The sequence below is a fragment of the Malus sylvestris genome, chromosome 14 (genome assembly GCF_916048215.2).
Source record: "Malus sylvestris chromosome 14, drMalSylv7.2, whole genome shotgun sequence".
Taxonomy (NCBI): Eukaryota; Viridiplantae; Streptophyta; class Magnoliopsida; order Rosales; family Rosaceae; genus Malus; species Malus sylvestris.
This window is the reverse complement of record NC_062273.1, coordinates 4,295,019-4,312,496: the sequence shown is the minus strand read 5'-3', so window position 1 is coordinate 4,312,496 and position 17,478 is coordinate 4,295,019. Positions and strand designations below refer to the sequence as shown.

At 37.3% G+C, this 17,478-nt stretch overlaps 2 protein-coding genes and 1 long non-coding RNA gene across 14 annotated transcripts; 2 read left to right on the top strand and 1 right to left on the bottom strand.

Annotated features, from left to right (window-relative positions):
• Positions 1-856: 856 nt before the first annotated feature.
• LOC126600857 (autophagy-related protein 8B-like) lies at positions 857-6,713 on the top strand. 11 transcript variants are annotated; one of them, XR_007615610.1, is made up of 10 exons: positions 857-999; positions 1,240-1,302; positions 1,493-1,607; positions 1,692-2,025; positions 2,128-2,165; positions 2,647-2,765; positions 2,857-3,003; positions 3,125-4,314; positions 5,966-6,121; positions 6,198-6,713. XR_007615610.1 is itself a non-coding variant. In XM_050267546.1 (9 exons), the coding sequence occupies exons 5-9, from the start codon at positions 1,881-1,883 to the stop codon at positions 3,057-3,059; spliced, it is 411 nt and encodes a 136-aa protein (XP_050123503.1). In that variant the 5' UTR covers positions 857-999; positions 1,240-1,302; positions 1,493-1,607; positions 1,692-1,732; positions 1,853-1,880; the 3' UTR covers positions 3,060-3,222. The 11 variants fall into 11 exon arrangements, 7 of the variants coding, with proteins under 7 accessions (XP_050123503.1, XP_050123507.1, XP_050123505.1 ...); XR_007615607.1 differs by having other exon boundaries at positions 5,966-6,713; XR_007615609.1 differs by lacking the exon at positions 5,966-6,121 and having other exon boundaries at positions 3,125-4,470.
• LOC126600858 (uncharacterized) lies at positions 3,235-5,119 on the bottom strand. Its single transcript, XR_007615611.1, has 2 exons — positions 4,980-5,119; positions 3,235-3,316 (listed from the first exon to the last, which is right to left on the bottom strand). It is a non-coding gene; the product is annotated as an uncharacterized LOC126600858 (long non-coding RNA).
• A 7,097-nt stretch (positions 6,714-13,810) lies between the features above and the next one.
• On the top strand, positions 13,811-17,127 carry LOC126600856 (myosin-binding protein 7-like). Of its 2 annotated transcripts, none has more exons than XM_050267541.1 (4): positions 13,811-14,225; positions 14,539-16,122; positions 16,229-16,275; positions 16,675-17,127. In XM_050267541.1, the coding sequence occupies exons 2-4, from the start codon at positions 14,752-14,754 to the stop codon at positions 16,772-16,774; spliced, it is 1,518 nt and encodes a 505-aa protein (XP_050123498.1). In that variant the 5' UTR covers positions 13,811-14,225; positions 14,539-14,751; the 3' UTR covers positions 16,775-17,127. The 2 variants fall into 2 exon arrangements, with proteins under 2 accessions (XP_050123498.1, XP_050123499.1); XM_050267542.1 differs by lacking the exon at positions 13,811-14,225 and adding an exon at positions 14,234-14,376.
• The last annotated feature ends 351 nt before the right edge of the window (positions 17,128-17,478 follow it).

Genomic DNA, 17,478 nt, shown 5'->3' with positions numbered 1-17,478 from the left:
AATTTTTAATTTTTAATTTAAAAAATATAGTAACTTACATTATTACATTAATGTCAAGGATCTCAATCAAAAACTAAAAACTAACAAGGTTTCAATCAAAAAATATTGATAGTTAGGGACCGCATCCAAAGTATCCCAAAGAATTATTAATTGCCTTATCTTTTGGCATCTAAATTGCGATACTATTTGGCACGTCGACGAGATTGACGTGTAAACAAATTCCATAGAGGTCGGTCTATAAGATCAACTTCATCCCTAAAAAATACTCTGGTACCTAGCCTATTTAATTCACTCAATGAATAATGATTTATCCCAATAAACAGTAATTGGTCAAATGTATCTCCACCTCTGAAAAATATGCTGGCACAAAGTCTAAAAAATAGGCTTGCACAAATGCATCTCCACCCCTACAAAATGCGATAGCACCTAGCATATTTAAAATATTATTAATTTTTTTATAAAATAATAAAAAAAAATTAGTTTTAATTTCGGATATGATTTTTAACCAATTTTATCACGCCACGTGTCATTATCCGAAAGTACTATTTTGTGAATAGATTTCCGATAAGATTTTTAACCAATTTCGACGCGCCACGTGTCACTATCTGTTTACAATAATTTAGCTAAGATTTTGATAAGATTTTCAACCAATATTGTCACGCCACGTGTCATTATCTGAACGTACTATTTTGTTAATAGATTTCCGATAAGATTTTCAACCAATCCCGCATATCACTATCTCTTTACAATAATTTAGCCAAAATTTCGATAAAATTTCTAACCAATCACGTAGTGCCACACGACATTCTCCAGAATCTCAACCTTTTTTTGTCCATATAAACCTTATATCCATCCTCATTCGTATATCAAACTTAGTTTTTCTTTTATCGTTTTTAAATCTTACAATAAACCGATGAGCAGCAGAAAAAATTGTTGGCACAATTGAAAGAACTGTTCAATCTGAAGGAATGTAAAGATGAGGCTTTGGCAATGAAGGGGGTGAGGATGATGATTATGACCTTCTTTCTTCAATAATTCGCTCTCCGAATGCAATCAAAGAGGGCCAAAACCTAAATTGGGGTTCCAATTTGGGTAAATTGATTGAATTGGCCCTCCTTGTTTTCCCAGCTTTCGGTCAATCAATCCTTACCCTAAATTTTTATGTTTGATGCTGTCAGTTAATTTCTGGTTTGAAAATTCGGCATGCGGTTTTGATTTTTGTTGTTTGAAAACTGGCAGTGAACAGTCAAATTGGGAGTTTCTCCATGGCCAACAGCTCCCCTAGTAACGATTTTCCCCAGGGTTTGTATTTATCTCCTTCTCTCTCTCTCTTGGGGTGCGCTAATTATATACTTTATGCAGTTCCCAATTTGCCTATGTTAGTATTTGGTCTGTGAAGATTAGGTCGAAATTTCATAGATTATGGTTTGTTTTGGAAAAAATTTATTTGTTTTCTAATATGTTTTGTTTCAAATCTGTCACGCTTTCAAAGTGGCGCGAGCAGAAGAGAACAATGCCCCTCGGAAACAAGTGATCATTTCACTCGATGAGATAGTTGTGATGGAATCTCCAAGGAGGGTTGACATTCACGACAACATAGAGAAGAAGTTTGTTCTTCAGCTTTAAAATCTTGGTTTGTAAACTTTGTATTGCTACAAACCAGTTCATTTATGCTTTTGATATGTTTTCAGAAATTCGTCAGCAACAAGGAAGAGGAAAAGACAAGTGTGTAGTAAGATCACAAAACCCATTACAGTTTTAGACCCTTGGAATAACGGGCTGGTAAGAACTTCACCGACTCATATATGTTTATGTCCTATGTATTCTGTGGATACATGTACTCGTGGACAAGGTTGTGAGGACTGACCTTAATACTAAGGATGGGATGTGGTTAGTTGTCAATTCCCTTGTGCTTTACTTATCTTGATTTTTATTTGCTACGGTGGAATCTGATTGGTATTTGTCTGTTTTATGCTTATGATAGATGCCTGGCATTTGAGGAAGACCTGCGCAATTTTAATACCTGTAAGAATTTAACTGCATTCAGATATGTTTACTTTGTATGCATTCAGTGGATGGATGTACTCTGTTCTAATTTGAGCCTGCATGTTGGTGGCTGTCGAGAAGGACGCTAGGAGTGATATTCCTGAAATTGACAGGAAGAAGTGAGTTTTGAATTCCCTTGTGCTCTAGTTATCTTGACTTGTATTGCTGCAAGAGTATAGGACTGTTTCCATTCCCTTTATGCTTTTGACATATTTCATGATATGGGTCAGGGAAAAAATAGGAAATGAAAAGCTAGAATTTTGTTGAAATTATTCCCAATACCTGTTATGTTATTATTGTGAGAGTTTTAAATCTACATGCAAAGACTATACGCACACAGATACGAAGTACTGTTATGAATTGATCGCTAAGAGTTTAATGAGCGGTTAGGAATACTCTTGATTAACAATGTTTGCAAGAATTGGTTACCAAATTAGGGATAGCTTCCTACCATAAATATAGTCCATAGAATTTTCATACTGAAAGGAAAATGTATCGATTGCTGCATAGGTAAATTGAAAGTTCATTTGTGTTCATAGCTTGTCTCAAATGAAAGGGGTTTTTACATAGCAGCATTGCCTATCTTGGTTTTGACTGCAGATACCATGTCCCTGGTAAAATGACTCTTGGAGAATTCATCTTCTTTATTCGGGTTAGCATCAGGTTAAGCCAAAAAAAGCCAATATTTGTCTCTTTCAAGAACACTAAACCTCCCCTTGGTGAGTGGCAGCTCATTTTTTCTTTTATGCATCATATGTTGTTCCAAAAGTTCCAAAAGTTAAGATTGTAATCAATTATGCAATGTTACAGGTGCTTTGTTTTATGAAATTGATGAGCAAAATAAGGGCGAAGATGGATTTCTGCACATTACCTACGGTGGGGAAGAGAATGTTTGTGGATCAAATGAAGAGCAAGAACATGGGGATAAAATATCTTTCGAGAATGAATATTCTCAAGGTACGTTTTTCTATCTGTTTCTGGGGATTAATTATACAGTTTTCTTTCTCCACTAATATCTCATACAGTTACTTCTTCATCTATCTAATCTAGATATCTGATACGCATCTATAAATTGCAGGTGATTGTGTGGAGGAAGACAAACTTGTTGCCAATATGCTTTAACTATATTGATTAAGTAGTTCGGAGAAGACATGCATTACAATTTAGGTCAGGCCATTTGGTTTGTTAAACTCCTAGAATTGGACTTGGAGGAAAGTTAGAAAAACAAAAGTTGGCATCAGCACTCACTACTCAGCACCTCACTTGGCATCTCACTCAGCACTAGCAAAATATGTCAATGATGGAACAAGCGAAGGAATCTAGATATATATGCCATGGTAACATACTCCAGGACCCACCCAAAAGGAAACATATCACGAGCAGGGTATATGCACCTATACTCACGAGTCCAAGGCAGCTCAGCTCTAACATCCAAAACACCTCACTCCAACTCTGCAACAGAACTTGCCATAAAGGCCAATCCAATATGCAACGAGGTGCTATCTTCTCTGATTTCAATCACATTTAGCTCTTCCAATCTCATCACCTCCTCTTGCAATAAGCTTAAGAGTTTAAAATATATTCACAACAAACCAACTACACAAATCAAACAAATATAACACAAGATAAATACTTACATCATACTGATCACCAACGTACACCGCTCTCAGCATGTCCACAAACCACTCCAATTGCAACCCCATGGCCTCGTCTATCTCGTAATAGGTACCACCGTGGTCAAAGAAGATGAATGTGTGGCCATTTGGCTTACCATACCGTGCGAGTCCCAACCTCGGCAGAACGTGCTAGACCAACTCCTGAACGCTCCTGTGCTCTTCCAAGTGGTCAATGCTCCCCATAAAGTGCTTGTGTCCATCGAATGTCAATCGAAACAGCAAAACCTCAATGTCTTGTACAATTATTTTATTATTAATTATTATTTTTTTAATAATTTAGGGCAAACATTTATGCATATTTCTTTTCACCACATTTTAGCCGACAATTCTTTGGACATGTTTTTCCTTTAATCATCGGATTAATGGAAAAAAAATCAAGAATAGCTGGCCAAAATGTGGTGTAAATAAATGTGCATAAATTTTTGCCCTGAATTATTAGAAAAACAATAGTTGATAATAAAATTATTGTACAGTACATTGAGGTTTTGCTGTTTCGATTGACATTCAATGGATACAAGCACTTTATGGGGAGCATTGACTACTTGAAGGAGCACGGGAGCGTTCAGGAGTTGGTTCAGCACGTTCTGCCGAGGTTGAGACTCGCACGGTATGGTGGGCCATATGACCACACATTTATCTTCTCTGACCACGGTGTGGTACCTATTACGAGATAGACAAGGCCATGGGATTGCAATGGGAACAATTTGTGGACATGCTAAAAGCGGTGTACGTTAGTGATCAGTATGATGTAAGTATTTATCTTGTGTTATATTTGTGTAGTTGGTTTGTTGTGAATATGTTTTAAACTATTAAGCTTATTGTAGGACAAGGTGATGAGACTAAAAGAGCTAAATGTGGTTGATAACACCTGGTTTCATATTGGAGTTAGATGCTTTGGATGTTAGAGCTAAGTTGCCTTGGACTCGTGAGTATGAGTGCATATACATGGCTCCTGATATGTTTCCTTTTGGGTGGACTGGAGAGGTACGGGCCAGAGCATCCTAGGGGTGGGTCCTAGAGTATGTAACCATGGCATATACATCTAGATTCCTTCTTGTGAGATGCTAACATTTGTCTTTCTGACTTTCATGTCTAACAAACCAAATGGACTGACCTAAATTGTAATGCATGTCTTCTCCGAACTACTTAATCAATATAGTTACAGCATATTGGCAACAAGCTTGTCTTCCTCCTCACAATCACCTGCAATTTCGAGATGCATATCGGATATCTAGATTATCTAGTTAGCATTAGCACCTCACTCAGCACTAGTAAAATATGTCAATGATGGAACAAGCGAAGGAATCTAGATATATATGCCATGGTAACATACTCCAGGACCCACCCAAAAGGAAACATATCACGAGCAGGGTATATGCACCCATACTCACAAGTCCAAGGCAGCTCAGCTCTAACATCCGAAACACCTCACTCCAACTCTGCAACAGAACTCGCCATAAAGACCGATCCAATATGCAACCAGGTGCTATCTTCTCTGATTTCAATCACATTTAGCTATTCCAGTCTCATCACCTCCTCTTGCAATAAGCTTAAGAGTTTAAAATATATTCACAACAAACTAACTACACAAATCAAACAAATATAACACGATAAATACTTACATCATACTGATCACCAACGTACACCGCTCTCAGCATGTCCACAAACCACTCCAATTGCAACCCCATGGCCTCGTCTATCTCGTAATAGGTACCACCGTGGTCAAAGAAGATGAATGTGTGGCCATTTGGCTTACCATACCGTGCGAGTCCCAACCTCGGCAGAATGTGCTAGACCAACTCCTGAACGCTCCTGTGCTCTTCCAAGTGGTCAATGCTCCCCATAAAGTGCTTGTGTCAATCGAAACAGCAAAACCTCAATGTACTGTACAATAATTTTATTATTAGTTATTGTTTTTTTAATAATTTAGGGCAAAAATTTATGCACATTTCTTTTCACCACATTTTAGCCGACAATTCTTTGGACATGTTTTTCCTTTAATCATCGGATTAATGGAAAAAAAAATCAAGAATAGCTGGCCAAAATGTGGTGTAAATAGATGTGCATAAATTTTTGCCCTGAATTATTAGAAAAACAATAGTTGATAATAAAATTATTGTACAGGACATTGAGGTTTTGCTGTTTCGATTAACATTCAATGGATACAAGCACTTTATGGGGAGCATTGACTACTTGAAGGAGCACGGGAGCGTTCAGGAGTTGGTTCAGCACGTTCTGCCGAGGTTGAGACTCGCACGGTATGGTAGGTCATATGACCACACATTTATCTTCTCTGACCACGGTGTGGTACCTATTACGAGATAGACAAGGCCATGGGATTGCAATGGGAACAATTTGTGGACATGCTAAAAGCGGTGTACGTTAGTGATCAGTATGATGTAAGTATTTATCTTATGTTTTATTTGTGTAGTTGGTTTGTTGTGAATATGTTTTAAACTATTAAGCTTATTGTAGGACAAGGTGATGAGACTGAAAGAGCTAAATGTGGTTGATAACACCTGGTTGCATATTGGAGTTAGATGCTTTGGATGTTAGAGCTGAGTTGCCTTGGACTCATGAGTATGGGTGCATATACATGGCTCCTGATATGTTTCCTTTTGGGTGGACTGGAGAGATACTGGCCAGAGCATCCTAGGGGTGGGTCCTAGAGTATGTAACCATGACATATATATCTAGATTCCTTCTTGTGAGATGCTGACATTTGTCTTTCTGACTTTCATGTCTAACAAACCAAATGGACTAACCTAAATTGTAATGCATGTCTTCTCCAAACTACTTAATCAATATGATTACAGCATATTGGCAACAAGCTTGTCTTCCTCCTCACAATCACCTGCAATTTTGAGATGCATATCGGATATCTAGATTAGATAGATGAAGAATAAACTGTATGAGATCTGGTTACAAGCATATAATACATTTGTAATTCATGGGACCAAGTTAGTAGTGGGTATTAAAACTTAAAAAGGATATATATTAGCAGAGGAGGGAGCCAAAACAAGTAGTAGTGATAAGTTGATAGGTACATACATGGGTACCGGTGCTGCCCACCTGGAATCCGGAGCGGCGGATGTGGACTTCGTCCTCCCCATCAAGGCCATTCGGGGATCCTGGGAATAAAGAACCAGAAACCTCATCAGATCATTACCCCCCTCCTGATGGGTCCTTCCCCAACCCGTCGCCTTAAACCCAATCTCACGGATCCCCACCCTCTTTTCATCTCCTCTGATGCAAACCCATACCCCCCACCACTGATAACCTGTTAATTATTTTCCCACGGTGGCGCCATTTATTTTTGGCTTCTAAATCCGACGATAATAGATGAGAGAGAGATATGAGCGGCGATCTTTGTACAAGCTTCTGAAATATGGAATTCAACGTAGCTCAAATATGGTACAAAATCGAAAAAATAGAACTTTCTGGCCAAAGCAAAAAATATGGTACAAAGCCGAGCTCACTCCTCTCACCTTTCTCGCATCCCCTTGTTCGAAATCAGAGGTTTGAGGTCAACTCAAAACTCAGCTCACTCTTCTCACCTTTTTTTTAGACTTCCCTCACTTCAAAAGTTGAGCTCAACACAGAAATGTAGAGCTCACAGAGCTCTCTTGACATCCCTCCTTTCCAAATGAGAAAAAGTAATGCAATGAGCTGATGATTTTTAGTATTTATATGTGGGTATTTTAGTAATTTTGATTTTGTGCATGGTGTGCATGGCTTGTGCGTGGCCGATTTATCCTATTTTTGTCCCAAGATTAAGAAAATGTCCTCTTTCTAGTTATTTCCCTAAATTCTTTGTGTGAGATGTATTTAATAATGTGTGAGAGCGAATAAAACAACTCTTTACTAGTTTCAAAAGCTATTTTATCTTCTCGTTCTCCAACAATAATAAGATATGAAAAATGTAGACTCATCTTGGTCTCGAGTGGATTTTCCATTCAATCAATGTTTTAACTTTTAACGGTCTTACGCAAGTAACCAGAGTATCTCCACTGCAAAGAATCAAATTCTAGAACCTATATTTTCATATTTCTGTCTCAATTTATGTATTTTGGTTTTCTTCTCCAATGTAAAGGCTCAAAATCTTAAGACTTATTTTGAGTTTTAAGATTTGAGTCTTTGAATTGGTGGAGAAAACATCAGACTGAAAACTCAAATTGAATTTTAACAGTTTGGGCATGTGCATTGGAGATAATTGAACTCAAATCCCTCCCTTCTTTTTTTTTTTTTTTTTCTAATTAATTAGTATGGGTTCCACCTTTTGGACTCAATACAATGACCTAGAAGGGCTTAAAAACTTTTTAATTTTGTAGAAAGACTTGGGGACTCTTTTGTCACCTCATTGTTTATTGTCAATTCATGTGTCAATATTATAAACATTATATAAAAAAACATAAGTTGTCAGAGAGTCTATAAGAATAGAATGATAATGGCATCATTGGTCCATTTGTGCAACTCAATCTGAGAAACTTTGAGTGTATGACCAGACTTATGAGGTATTCGTATTTCGATGCGAATTAGTGAGTATTGTGCATCTCATAATCACGTTATTAGTACCAATGAGTGAGTGTTGTACTTGTTTTTTTTTTTTTTAGTGCATGTTTTTTGTCAAAATATTTTTCAACAAAAGATTGGAAAACATATTTGCATGATTTCACAATGTATTAGTAAAACTAAAGTGCGTTATCCTAATTTAATCATCACAACCACACGAACTGTTGTTCATGGTAAGTAAACATACCCTTATCATTATTACGTAATTGTTGTTCATCAATTATCTACAAGTAGTTGTATCACGTCCCGATACCGACATAAGTTCAGGATCGACACGTGACGCTACAAAATACTCGTATCACTCACATACCCTGCATTCGGGATATAGACAATGCACAACTCAAGATTCGAATTTCGTGATAATTTTTCTTATACTTTATGGTTGCATCTAACCTCATCGTTAGACTGCCTACGTACCCTCAATAGGGATCAAGTCATTCGTAATTCAACTTCGCTATAACTCGACATATAACACAGTCTGTTCAAGCCAAAATGCATAACATTCCTCAATCAAACATTTGGACTTGACAAGCATGAATTATTCGATTCAAACTACATAACAACCCGCATGACAATCAAGGTTTCTATTTCATCCATCATATAAATCATTATGTTTCAACATAAAATCGCTATTCATATCATGTAATATATCAAAGAATCAACACAGCACAATAGTATCCTCTAGTCGCATTAATCACTGATCTGATCATATTAATAACAATCATATTCAACATCCTTCCACAATCATCTTAAGTAACCCATTCCATGATATCAAGGAGGCGTGATATTAACATTTAATTATGTTAATTAGTCAATCAGATCACACCTTAATGCACAAAATTAATAAAGGACTTCTACATAGTTCCCTGCCTAGATTTCAAGTAATAACTTGATAATTCTAATTTATATTTACAAGATCTATTGTGGGTACATCTCATTCAATCGAATCCAAGGAACAAGTCTAACTTATGGAAATTAGCAAGAGTAGGGATAACGGACCACTCAACGTAATCCAAATCAGGATATGATTTCAGACCATCACTCAACGGAATCGCGGAGTATGAGGGATTCCAGACCGTCTCTCAACGGAATCCAAGTGGATACGATTTCGGACCATCACTCAACGGAATCGTGAAGTATGAGGGATTCCAGACCATCTCTCAACGAAAAATCCAAGTGGATACAATTCCGGGCCATCACTCAACGGAATCGCGGAGTACAATGCATAACAACCACTAAATGAAACCTAAGTTGGATACGATTTCGGATCATCACTCAACGGAATCCAAACAAGCATATGATTCCCCCATCAAATGTACCAAGTACAACTAATCCTCCTCACTTCTAGAATGCATATGGTCCCCCAACACGGATATACCAAGCAGGACCATTAGTGACCCCCCAACGCGGATTAACCAAGCAGGGTCAAGATAACCAAGTAGGTAGTGATTCCCCAACACGGATTAACCAAGCAGAGTCATACCTACAGAACTGTTAGGCCTTATACATAATTATACGCATACATGTTATCGATTCTGCATATCAACCAGCATCTAGTCATATGGAGCACAACACAATGAATTCCCTCAATTACTAATTCTACTAAAAATATAATTAAGTACCTAACTCATCTCCTGACTTTCATCTCCATCTCATGCTAGGTAATAGTGCCAAGTTCAAATAAGTATTCAGTTGGCAATCATATCCAAATAATTATCAAACAATATTTAGATCCCATAATTGTCATAACATTCTTCATAATTATCATTCACATTATTAAAAGTTAATTAAACACATATCTATCACAAACATCATCAATACACAAGTCAAATCATATTTAATTAGCATAGATCTATGGCTAAATATATAAAATTCACATTTCAATAGAAATCATATTTATAAGACCAATTCATATTCACAAATGATACTAATAATAGAAATTAAGATAATAATCTTATTTCATATATTCAAATCGCTATCTAACCAATGTAGGCCCACTAGACTTCACTTAATCCCCTGTAGTACTAATTTTAGTAATTAGGACGTTTCAAGACATGTTGATCAAAAGTCAACTTTTGGTCAAAGGTAGGGTCCACAATTCTACACAATTCAATCCAGAAGATCCACACCTTGGATTTCGGATCCATAACTTTCCAAAGTCCACATTATGTTCAAATAACAACATACTAAAATCTCAACACTATCCGACGGTCAGATCTCCGCCAAGTTCAAAATTCAAGTGGCGGTCGACATTTAATTTTACAAACCTAGAAATCCAATTAGGGAAGATCCGTACGTCGGATTCTCTATCCATAAGTTTCTATGATCCACAAATATTATGTTCTATCACGCATTAAGGTTTAGTGACGATCCAACGGTCGGATCATCGAATCATATTTTTTTACCTAACCACATATCGTAATGAAATTAGGTTCAAACAATCAAACCATATCATAAGGATATCAATTCTGAAATCAGGGCATCTAATTGAACTTAAAAGGACATCGTCGGCCCACTGGCCAAGCCGTCACCACATGCCGCCGCCGCGGGTGGCTGTCCGCCGCCCCGACTTGCCGGAAAATTAAACTATTTTTAAAAATTACCAAAAATTATAGAAATGAAGATCTCAAAGAGTAGGGCAAACTTTATACCTGTGGCCAAGTCTAATTTGACTGGAAAACACTTCAATTTCACTCAAACCCGCCGAAACCCTGAAAAATGGTGTGCTTTGATTCGGCTTCCAATCGAACTCCGACACCTCCAACACTGCTTGGGATTTGTTCCTGGGGTTGAGGGAAGTCTTTTTGTGGTGTTCATGGACGATGAAACTTGCCGGAGCCACCAGGAAAAGGGATAAAGCCACTGAAACACCTGTGGGTTTGTGGCTTCGAATTGGAAAAATGGAAAAGAAATTGGGAAATCTAACACTACCAGGATGTAGGGCTCATCAAAGGCTTTCCATGGACACCAAGATCATCCAAAACGGAGTTCTTATGAAGGAGATATGGCCAAGTAAAAAAACGTGGTTCGCGGGTCAAAAAAATGACCTATTTCGGGTCCCTCCTTTCCCCTCCTTCTCCCTCTCCTGATTGGGCAGCTCCTAACCTTTTTAAAAATCTGATTGGTTCCCTCCCTCTTCTAACGGATTGGTCCCTTAACCCAAATATCTGATTGGGCCTCTTTCCCATAAAGTGGGAGTCTAAATAATTCCTAAAATCTATAGTATCTCAACTTCAAACGCCCGTAACTATACCGTTATAACCCGGACTCACAAACGACTTTTGCCTATGCGTTCGTGATCTCGCAATCTAATCAACAATATAAATTATAACCTCGATGGTCTACGGATTTTAAATAATTAATTTCCCGAAAATAATATAAAAACTCAATAATACCAATACTTAGATTATAATAATGAAATCCAAGAACGGAATTTCACAAGTTGGGTCCCGATACATTGACGAACTGCACCGGGAACTCTAATGGTAAGCCCTCTTTTTTTAATGATAGTATAGATGAGGTTATGAACGGAGGCTTCATATGCTCACTAGGAACAGCTGCCCCTACTCAATTCTTTTTATACAAAAAATGCTCCAACTAAAACTATAATTTACTTATATATATTCATAAATGAAGTATGAGTCCAAACACTCAACTCAAAATACCCTCTCATGTTTTATACTTTTCTTACCCACTCACTCTTCCGAGACATAATTTTTCCATTAGCCAATTATTGGTTTACAATTTTACTATTCTAAGCACTAGTTACTCAAAATGATGTTGTTGGACAATAAGTAAACGAATTATATCAAATCTTGATTTAATTTCATCACTCGATGTTGCCTCCACTGAAAAAATGTTTTTGGCTCTGTCTATGGATGAGCTTGTAATGACGTTAAATTAATAAAATTTCAGTTAAAAATCTTTCATAAAAAGAATATGATAGAAGAGAAAGGCAAAGGCCTACATCTTTTTTTTTTTCCGATATGGTTGGTCCATTAATATATAAACTACGACTTTGCAAGAGTTCTTTTTAATCTAAAGACAATCATTTTGGTTGGATCTCTTTCAGTTTTACCAACTTTTTCTTTATATGACCTCTAATTAGTTGAGGATAATGACGGTGGTGGCCAAATAGTTTCCAATAATTTCTCTCTTTTCTCAATCAACCATAAAAATGTTTGATCCAAAATAAAAAAAACCAACCAACCATAAACCGGCAATGTTAGATAGACTAAATTTTTAAGAATAATGTTTAAGAGACTAATTTTGTAAACTAAATTTTGTGAAAACCAAATTTTATAAACCAATAATGTGTTACCAATAGAAATAAGAACGTTAACCAACTCTTCAGCAATAATTCAATCGTCAATAACCACATCATTAAGTTTACAAAATTTGGTATCTCTAGCATTACCCACTAAAAATGTCGATCGAGTGTAACTTTAGGAATTGGGTATATCATTAAAATGTGGGTTCCACTAGCATATTAAGTTTGTTTCCGGAAAGATGTTATGGAAAACATTAGTCGACATGAAATTGGAATGACTAAAATGATGAGTTAGTCGAACTTTAAGAAACTATTCGTGATCAAAACTCTTTTTGAAATTGGGGTGGTTTATACACGAATTAATAAAGATACTTTGATGTCTTGATTATGTTGATTGGGATGTAAAGTTAGTACTTATGGTTTAACTTCATTTGTTTTAAATAACTTCATACATTCTAAATTGAGTATTTTATAATTTGTACAATTACAATGTTCGTTGTCAAAATTAAAGCGAAAAATGTCAAAATCGCTACCATTTGAATTTTTTAAATATCTCAAAATGAGACTAGATATTCAATTTTTTTTTATTTCCCTTGTCACTCTAAAATATTTTAGCATACATATAACTAAATCTGCCTTAAGTATTTATTTGTCTATAGACGTAACTAATCTATATTGTGACTATTTATAAATACAAGAGCTTCAACATTTAGGTTTTAAAATCAAGACTCAACCAAATACGTACCATTAAACATACAAACATCTTAAATACGTATCGCTTGACACTTGTCATATCATGTAATATGAACTCCTTCACATTATTTAATAAGAACAATTTATTAGAATTTCTTCTAAATTAGTTAATGTTAAGGTCCAAGTCAAACATCTCATAACCAAGTTATTAGTATCAATGATTGAGTATTAGAAAAAATAAAGTGCATTATCCTAATTTAACCATCACAACCACAAACAAAAAAATTTACTATGAATTGGATGAGGTAAAACTTATTGGAAATTCATGAAGGTAAACACCTCATCGAGAGTTATCAGTGGTTAATTTTAATTTTTTTGGACAACAGTAATTAGTTGTTAACCGCGCTAATTATCAAGTTGTATACGTGTTTCGTTCGTGTTGACTCTGATTATGCAAATTATAGTAAATCAAAAAGTAAACCCCAAATTAGAGGTAATTAGTAAAAAGTAAGTATAAATTGTAAAGGTATAGGGTAATTAGTTGGAGAGGTTGGACAAAAGCTCCCTCCATCCCCCAAACATACAAACCAGGGTCCTCTCGCTCACAAATTCCAATTCAAACCGTCCATTCCCCTCTCTCTCTCCAAACGACATCACGAAGTTCGAGACGAATAATAACAAAAGAGGGGGAAATTTTTAATTAACAAAAATTTTAGGGTTTCCATAATTTTCTCTCTCTCGCTGTTCGATTTTCTTTCCCTCCAAACAGCCCTGGGAACGCGGGTGGGAGCGAATCATTTTTTCGCAGCTTGGCCTTTTTTCGTTTTTATTTTTCTTCTTTTTTTTGTCCTTCGTTCCTCTTCAGATCCTAAATTTTCTCGGGAAAAACTTTTTTCCGGGAAAGTTTGGCCTGCACCTCCTGCTCTCCGCGACTTTCTACGGTTTTTTGTTCTTCAAGCTCGTCCAAGGTAATTCTGCCTCTCCCTCTCCCTCTCCCTCCCTCCCTCCCTCTCTCTCGCTTTCTCTCTCTCTGCCACTCCTTTGTTTCAATGGAATTTAATTTCTTTGGATTATTTTCCCGGAGAATTTGTTTCTTCAATTTCCTTAATCCTCCTATAGGTAATTTTCAATTTCTTCCCAGATTTTGGGGGAAATTGTAATTTCTATGCATGTTTGAGTGGTAGCTATTCATTTTGGTAACATTTTCTTTGTGAATTAAGGCAGAACATAATGTATTTTGGCATTTTTAGGTCTAATATTGTTGCAATTTTTGTTTTTTAGGAGTTTTATGTGTGAATTGTTGATCTGAGAGGGACGACAGCTCACAATCGGAGTGCAGGAAGGGAGGGAAAATTGTTGAAGGTCTTGGATTCATTGAGAGAGGATTTGGGAGCTCCAGGATAAGACTTGATATTTTAGATGGTTGATTTGTTGAATAGTCAAATTACCGTCGCTTGATCTTGAATTGCTTGAATTTTGAATGCACGTTGCTCTATGGATTCAGAAGCATTTCCATCCTCGAGGCCGATGGTGAAATGTTGTAATTGTGAATGTAGTTGTTCGCTGGTGAGTGTCTCATCAGGGGGGACTTGGCTTCGGTCGGTAAAGAGAAAGTATGGCGAGTTTGAGGATGGTAACCGTTTCTTTATACCTGGGCTTGAACTTTATTATAATGCGCGAGTCCAGATGGAGAACGAATGTATTGCACTTCGCGAGACGCTTAGTAGCCAGCAGAAAACCATACAAGATTTGTATACCGAGCTGGACGAGGAGAGGAATGCTTCATCATCCGCTGCCAATGAGGCTATGTCAATGATATTGAGGTTGCAGAGGGAGAAGGCTGAAATACAGATGGAGGCCCGGCAATTCAAGTGTTTCGTTGAGGAGAAGATGGCACATGAGCAGCAGGAGCTTTTGGCACTGGAAGATTTGCTGTATAAGAGAGAGCAGGCGATTCAGGCACTCACATGTGAAGTGCAGGCCTATAAGCATAGAATGATGAGTTATGGGCTCACGGAGTCTGAGGCAGAAGGTGACCAGGGTTCCTTTAGCCGTATCCAAAGCGTGGGTGACTTTGAAGCCCAATATGAACTCCCGACAACGCCCACATATGAATACCCACCTCTGAAATGTAAGATAAATGAGACCCAAGGTGTGTTGGAGTGTGATGATGATGCAGACATTGAGAAATATGCATTTGGTGAGACCCCTCGTGGGAGAGACCATTTGAGAAATTTGGAAAGCAGGCTCTTTCAGATGGAGGGGAGTCCGAGCGGCAGTCCAATGGAAAGGGATTTTTCAGGTTCCAAGAATTTTTTTGAAAAGGTGGTGGTTGGCCATTCTCCTAGGCGATCAAGACATTCTGGGAGACTTTCAGGTGACTCGCCTATGCATACGGTTAAAGATACTGGTCCAGATTTTACTGAATCCCCTCGATATAACAACAGCTTCAGGAAGGCAGACTATGTCTCACAGTCAGAGGACTATCCAAATACTAGAAAGTTTGATAATGTATCAGAAGTTGGAGACGACATGAGTGACAGAGTTTATACCATTGACTCTGTTCATATTGGAGCACCTTACAATGGTTATACAGAAGCCAAATCTGGAGTTACTCCTAGGGGACTTAGTGGGCCTGATTTTGAGGATCCTGATGTCATGAAGCTCTATATGAGGCTTCAGGCACTTGAGGCTGACAGGGAGTCAATGAGGCAGGCAATGCTTTCAATGCGAACAGATAAAGCTCAACTGGTATTGCTTAAAGAAATAGCTCAACATTTGTGTAATGATATGTCACCGGAGAAACGAATGATTGTGAAGAAACCATCTATCGTTGGACGCTTTTCTTCCATGTCTGTTTTTAAGGTAAATTCGGATTCATCAATTGGCAGTTGAAATATAGTTTAAGCCAGGTAATGGTATCAAATTATGTTTAATTAACACTTGATATCTATTTGATTGTTTTGTTCAGTGGATCAAGTCCTTTGTTTTCTGGAGAAGGAGAGCGTGCCGAAGCAAGTAAGTAGCTCATACTTCCTACCATCAGAATAGATAGAAATCGATAGTTTAACAATTTTATTGAATAACTGATGCAATTAATTTTGTATATTTTTTTTGATAAAATGAAAACAATGTGTGTTCGAAAAGACGAAGGCAAACCCATCTAGCAACAATTACTGTTTACAGCGCTAAATTATAAACCATACAGAAGAATAATTTGAAAGAAAAACTGTATTCCTAACTATGATCTACATAGCCTTGCAGTAATCCCCCCCCCCCCCCTCCCCCCACAACGGGGCCAGGGTGAAAACAGTAGGTAGCATTAGATCTATATCCACAGCACTCCGGTACTTTTTTGCTTTGCGGATTGTTTATGGCCATTTTATCGTTTTCTAATATCTTTAAACATAATTTCAGGCATATGTTTGGGCTATCAGCCAATGTGGGTTTGCTTATGCTGTTAGACAAGGGTCCCCATGTAAGGCAGTGGAGATGTCTTACAAGCACGCAAGTGTAAAACCAGTTATCCGTATCGAAAGCTACGCTCACATGTGGACACACACCAAAGGGCATTCTAAATCACACTTGTACGAGTAGATTTCGCATTCTTTTCCGGGCTTGGTTGGTTGTTGCCGCTGAATTTGGCTTTATGAGCAGAGTGTTATTTTGATTCATTTCTTTCCTGGGGTTTTGAGTGTAATTTTCTGGCTGACCGACGAACCATGGCAACGTTTCAAGCATGCTCGCTCTCGTGTATGGTTCCTTGGAATTCAGCTCAAAGCTGTGTCATTTGACAGTCCTCTCCTGGACATTGCAGATGCTTGTAAGAATGATTTCCAATTCAAAATATGCGAAAGGCCTATTCTTTTAGCCCTGGTTTTTGCATGTTTTTACTGTTTTACCCAAAGGGATTTCAAATCTTGGTTATTTTGGAATATATTTTGGTCCCTTACCCCTATATGCTTTTTCGGACCACCACCGCACAAAAGTGCTTTTGAAAATTCAGTTGGTTTACTCTGTTTTAATAATGCTGGTTTGATAGGGTCATGTATTGTCTTTCCCTTTTGTCATAATTGCTTTTTTTTCTTTACTTTGTTAAAATCAGAGAGGATCTTCGCCGGATCCTCTTTGTGAGGATCCCGGAGATCCTTTAATCTTGTCCTTTCATCGTAAGATTGCCCTAAGTTTCAACTGTATGTTTGCAGATGCCTTCATGTTAGA

What these genes read in the sequence shown, in the direction of transcription:
- LOC126600856 (XM_050267541.1), top strand. Translation starts at nt 14,752, where the DNA reads ATGGATTCAGAAGCATTTCCATCCTCGAGGCCGATGGTGAAATGTTGT. An exon ending in CTTCCATGTCTGTTTTTAAG is followed by an intron (nt 16,123 to 16,228) that starts GTAAATTCGGAT and finishes TGTTTTGTTCAG; the next exon opens with TGGATCAAGTCCTTTGTTTT. An exon ending in AGGAGAGCGTGCCGAAGCAA is followed by an intron (nt 16,276 to 16,674) that starts GTAAGTAGCTCA and finishes ACATAATTTCAG; the next exon opens with GCATATGTTTGGGCTATCAG.
- LOC126600857 (XM_050267544.1), top strand. Translation starts at nt 1,972, where the DNA reads ATGCTTATGATAGATGCCTGGCATTTGAGGAAGACCTGCGCAATTTTA. An exon ending in CCTGCGCAATTTTAATACCT is followed by an intron (nt 2,026 to 2,127) that starts GTAAGAATTTAA and finishes GCTGTCGAGAAG; the next exon opens with GACGCTAGGAGTGATATTCC. An exon ending in CCTGAAATTGACAGGAAGAA is followed by an intron (nt 2,166 to 2,646) that starts GTGAGTTTTGAA and finishes TTTTGACTGCAG; the next exon opens with ATACCATGTCCCTGGTAAAA.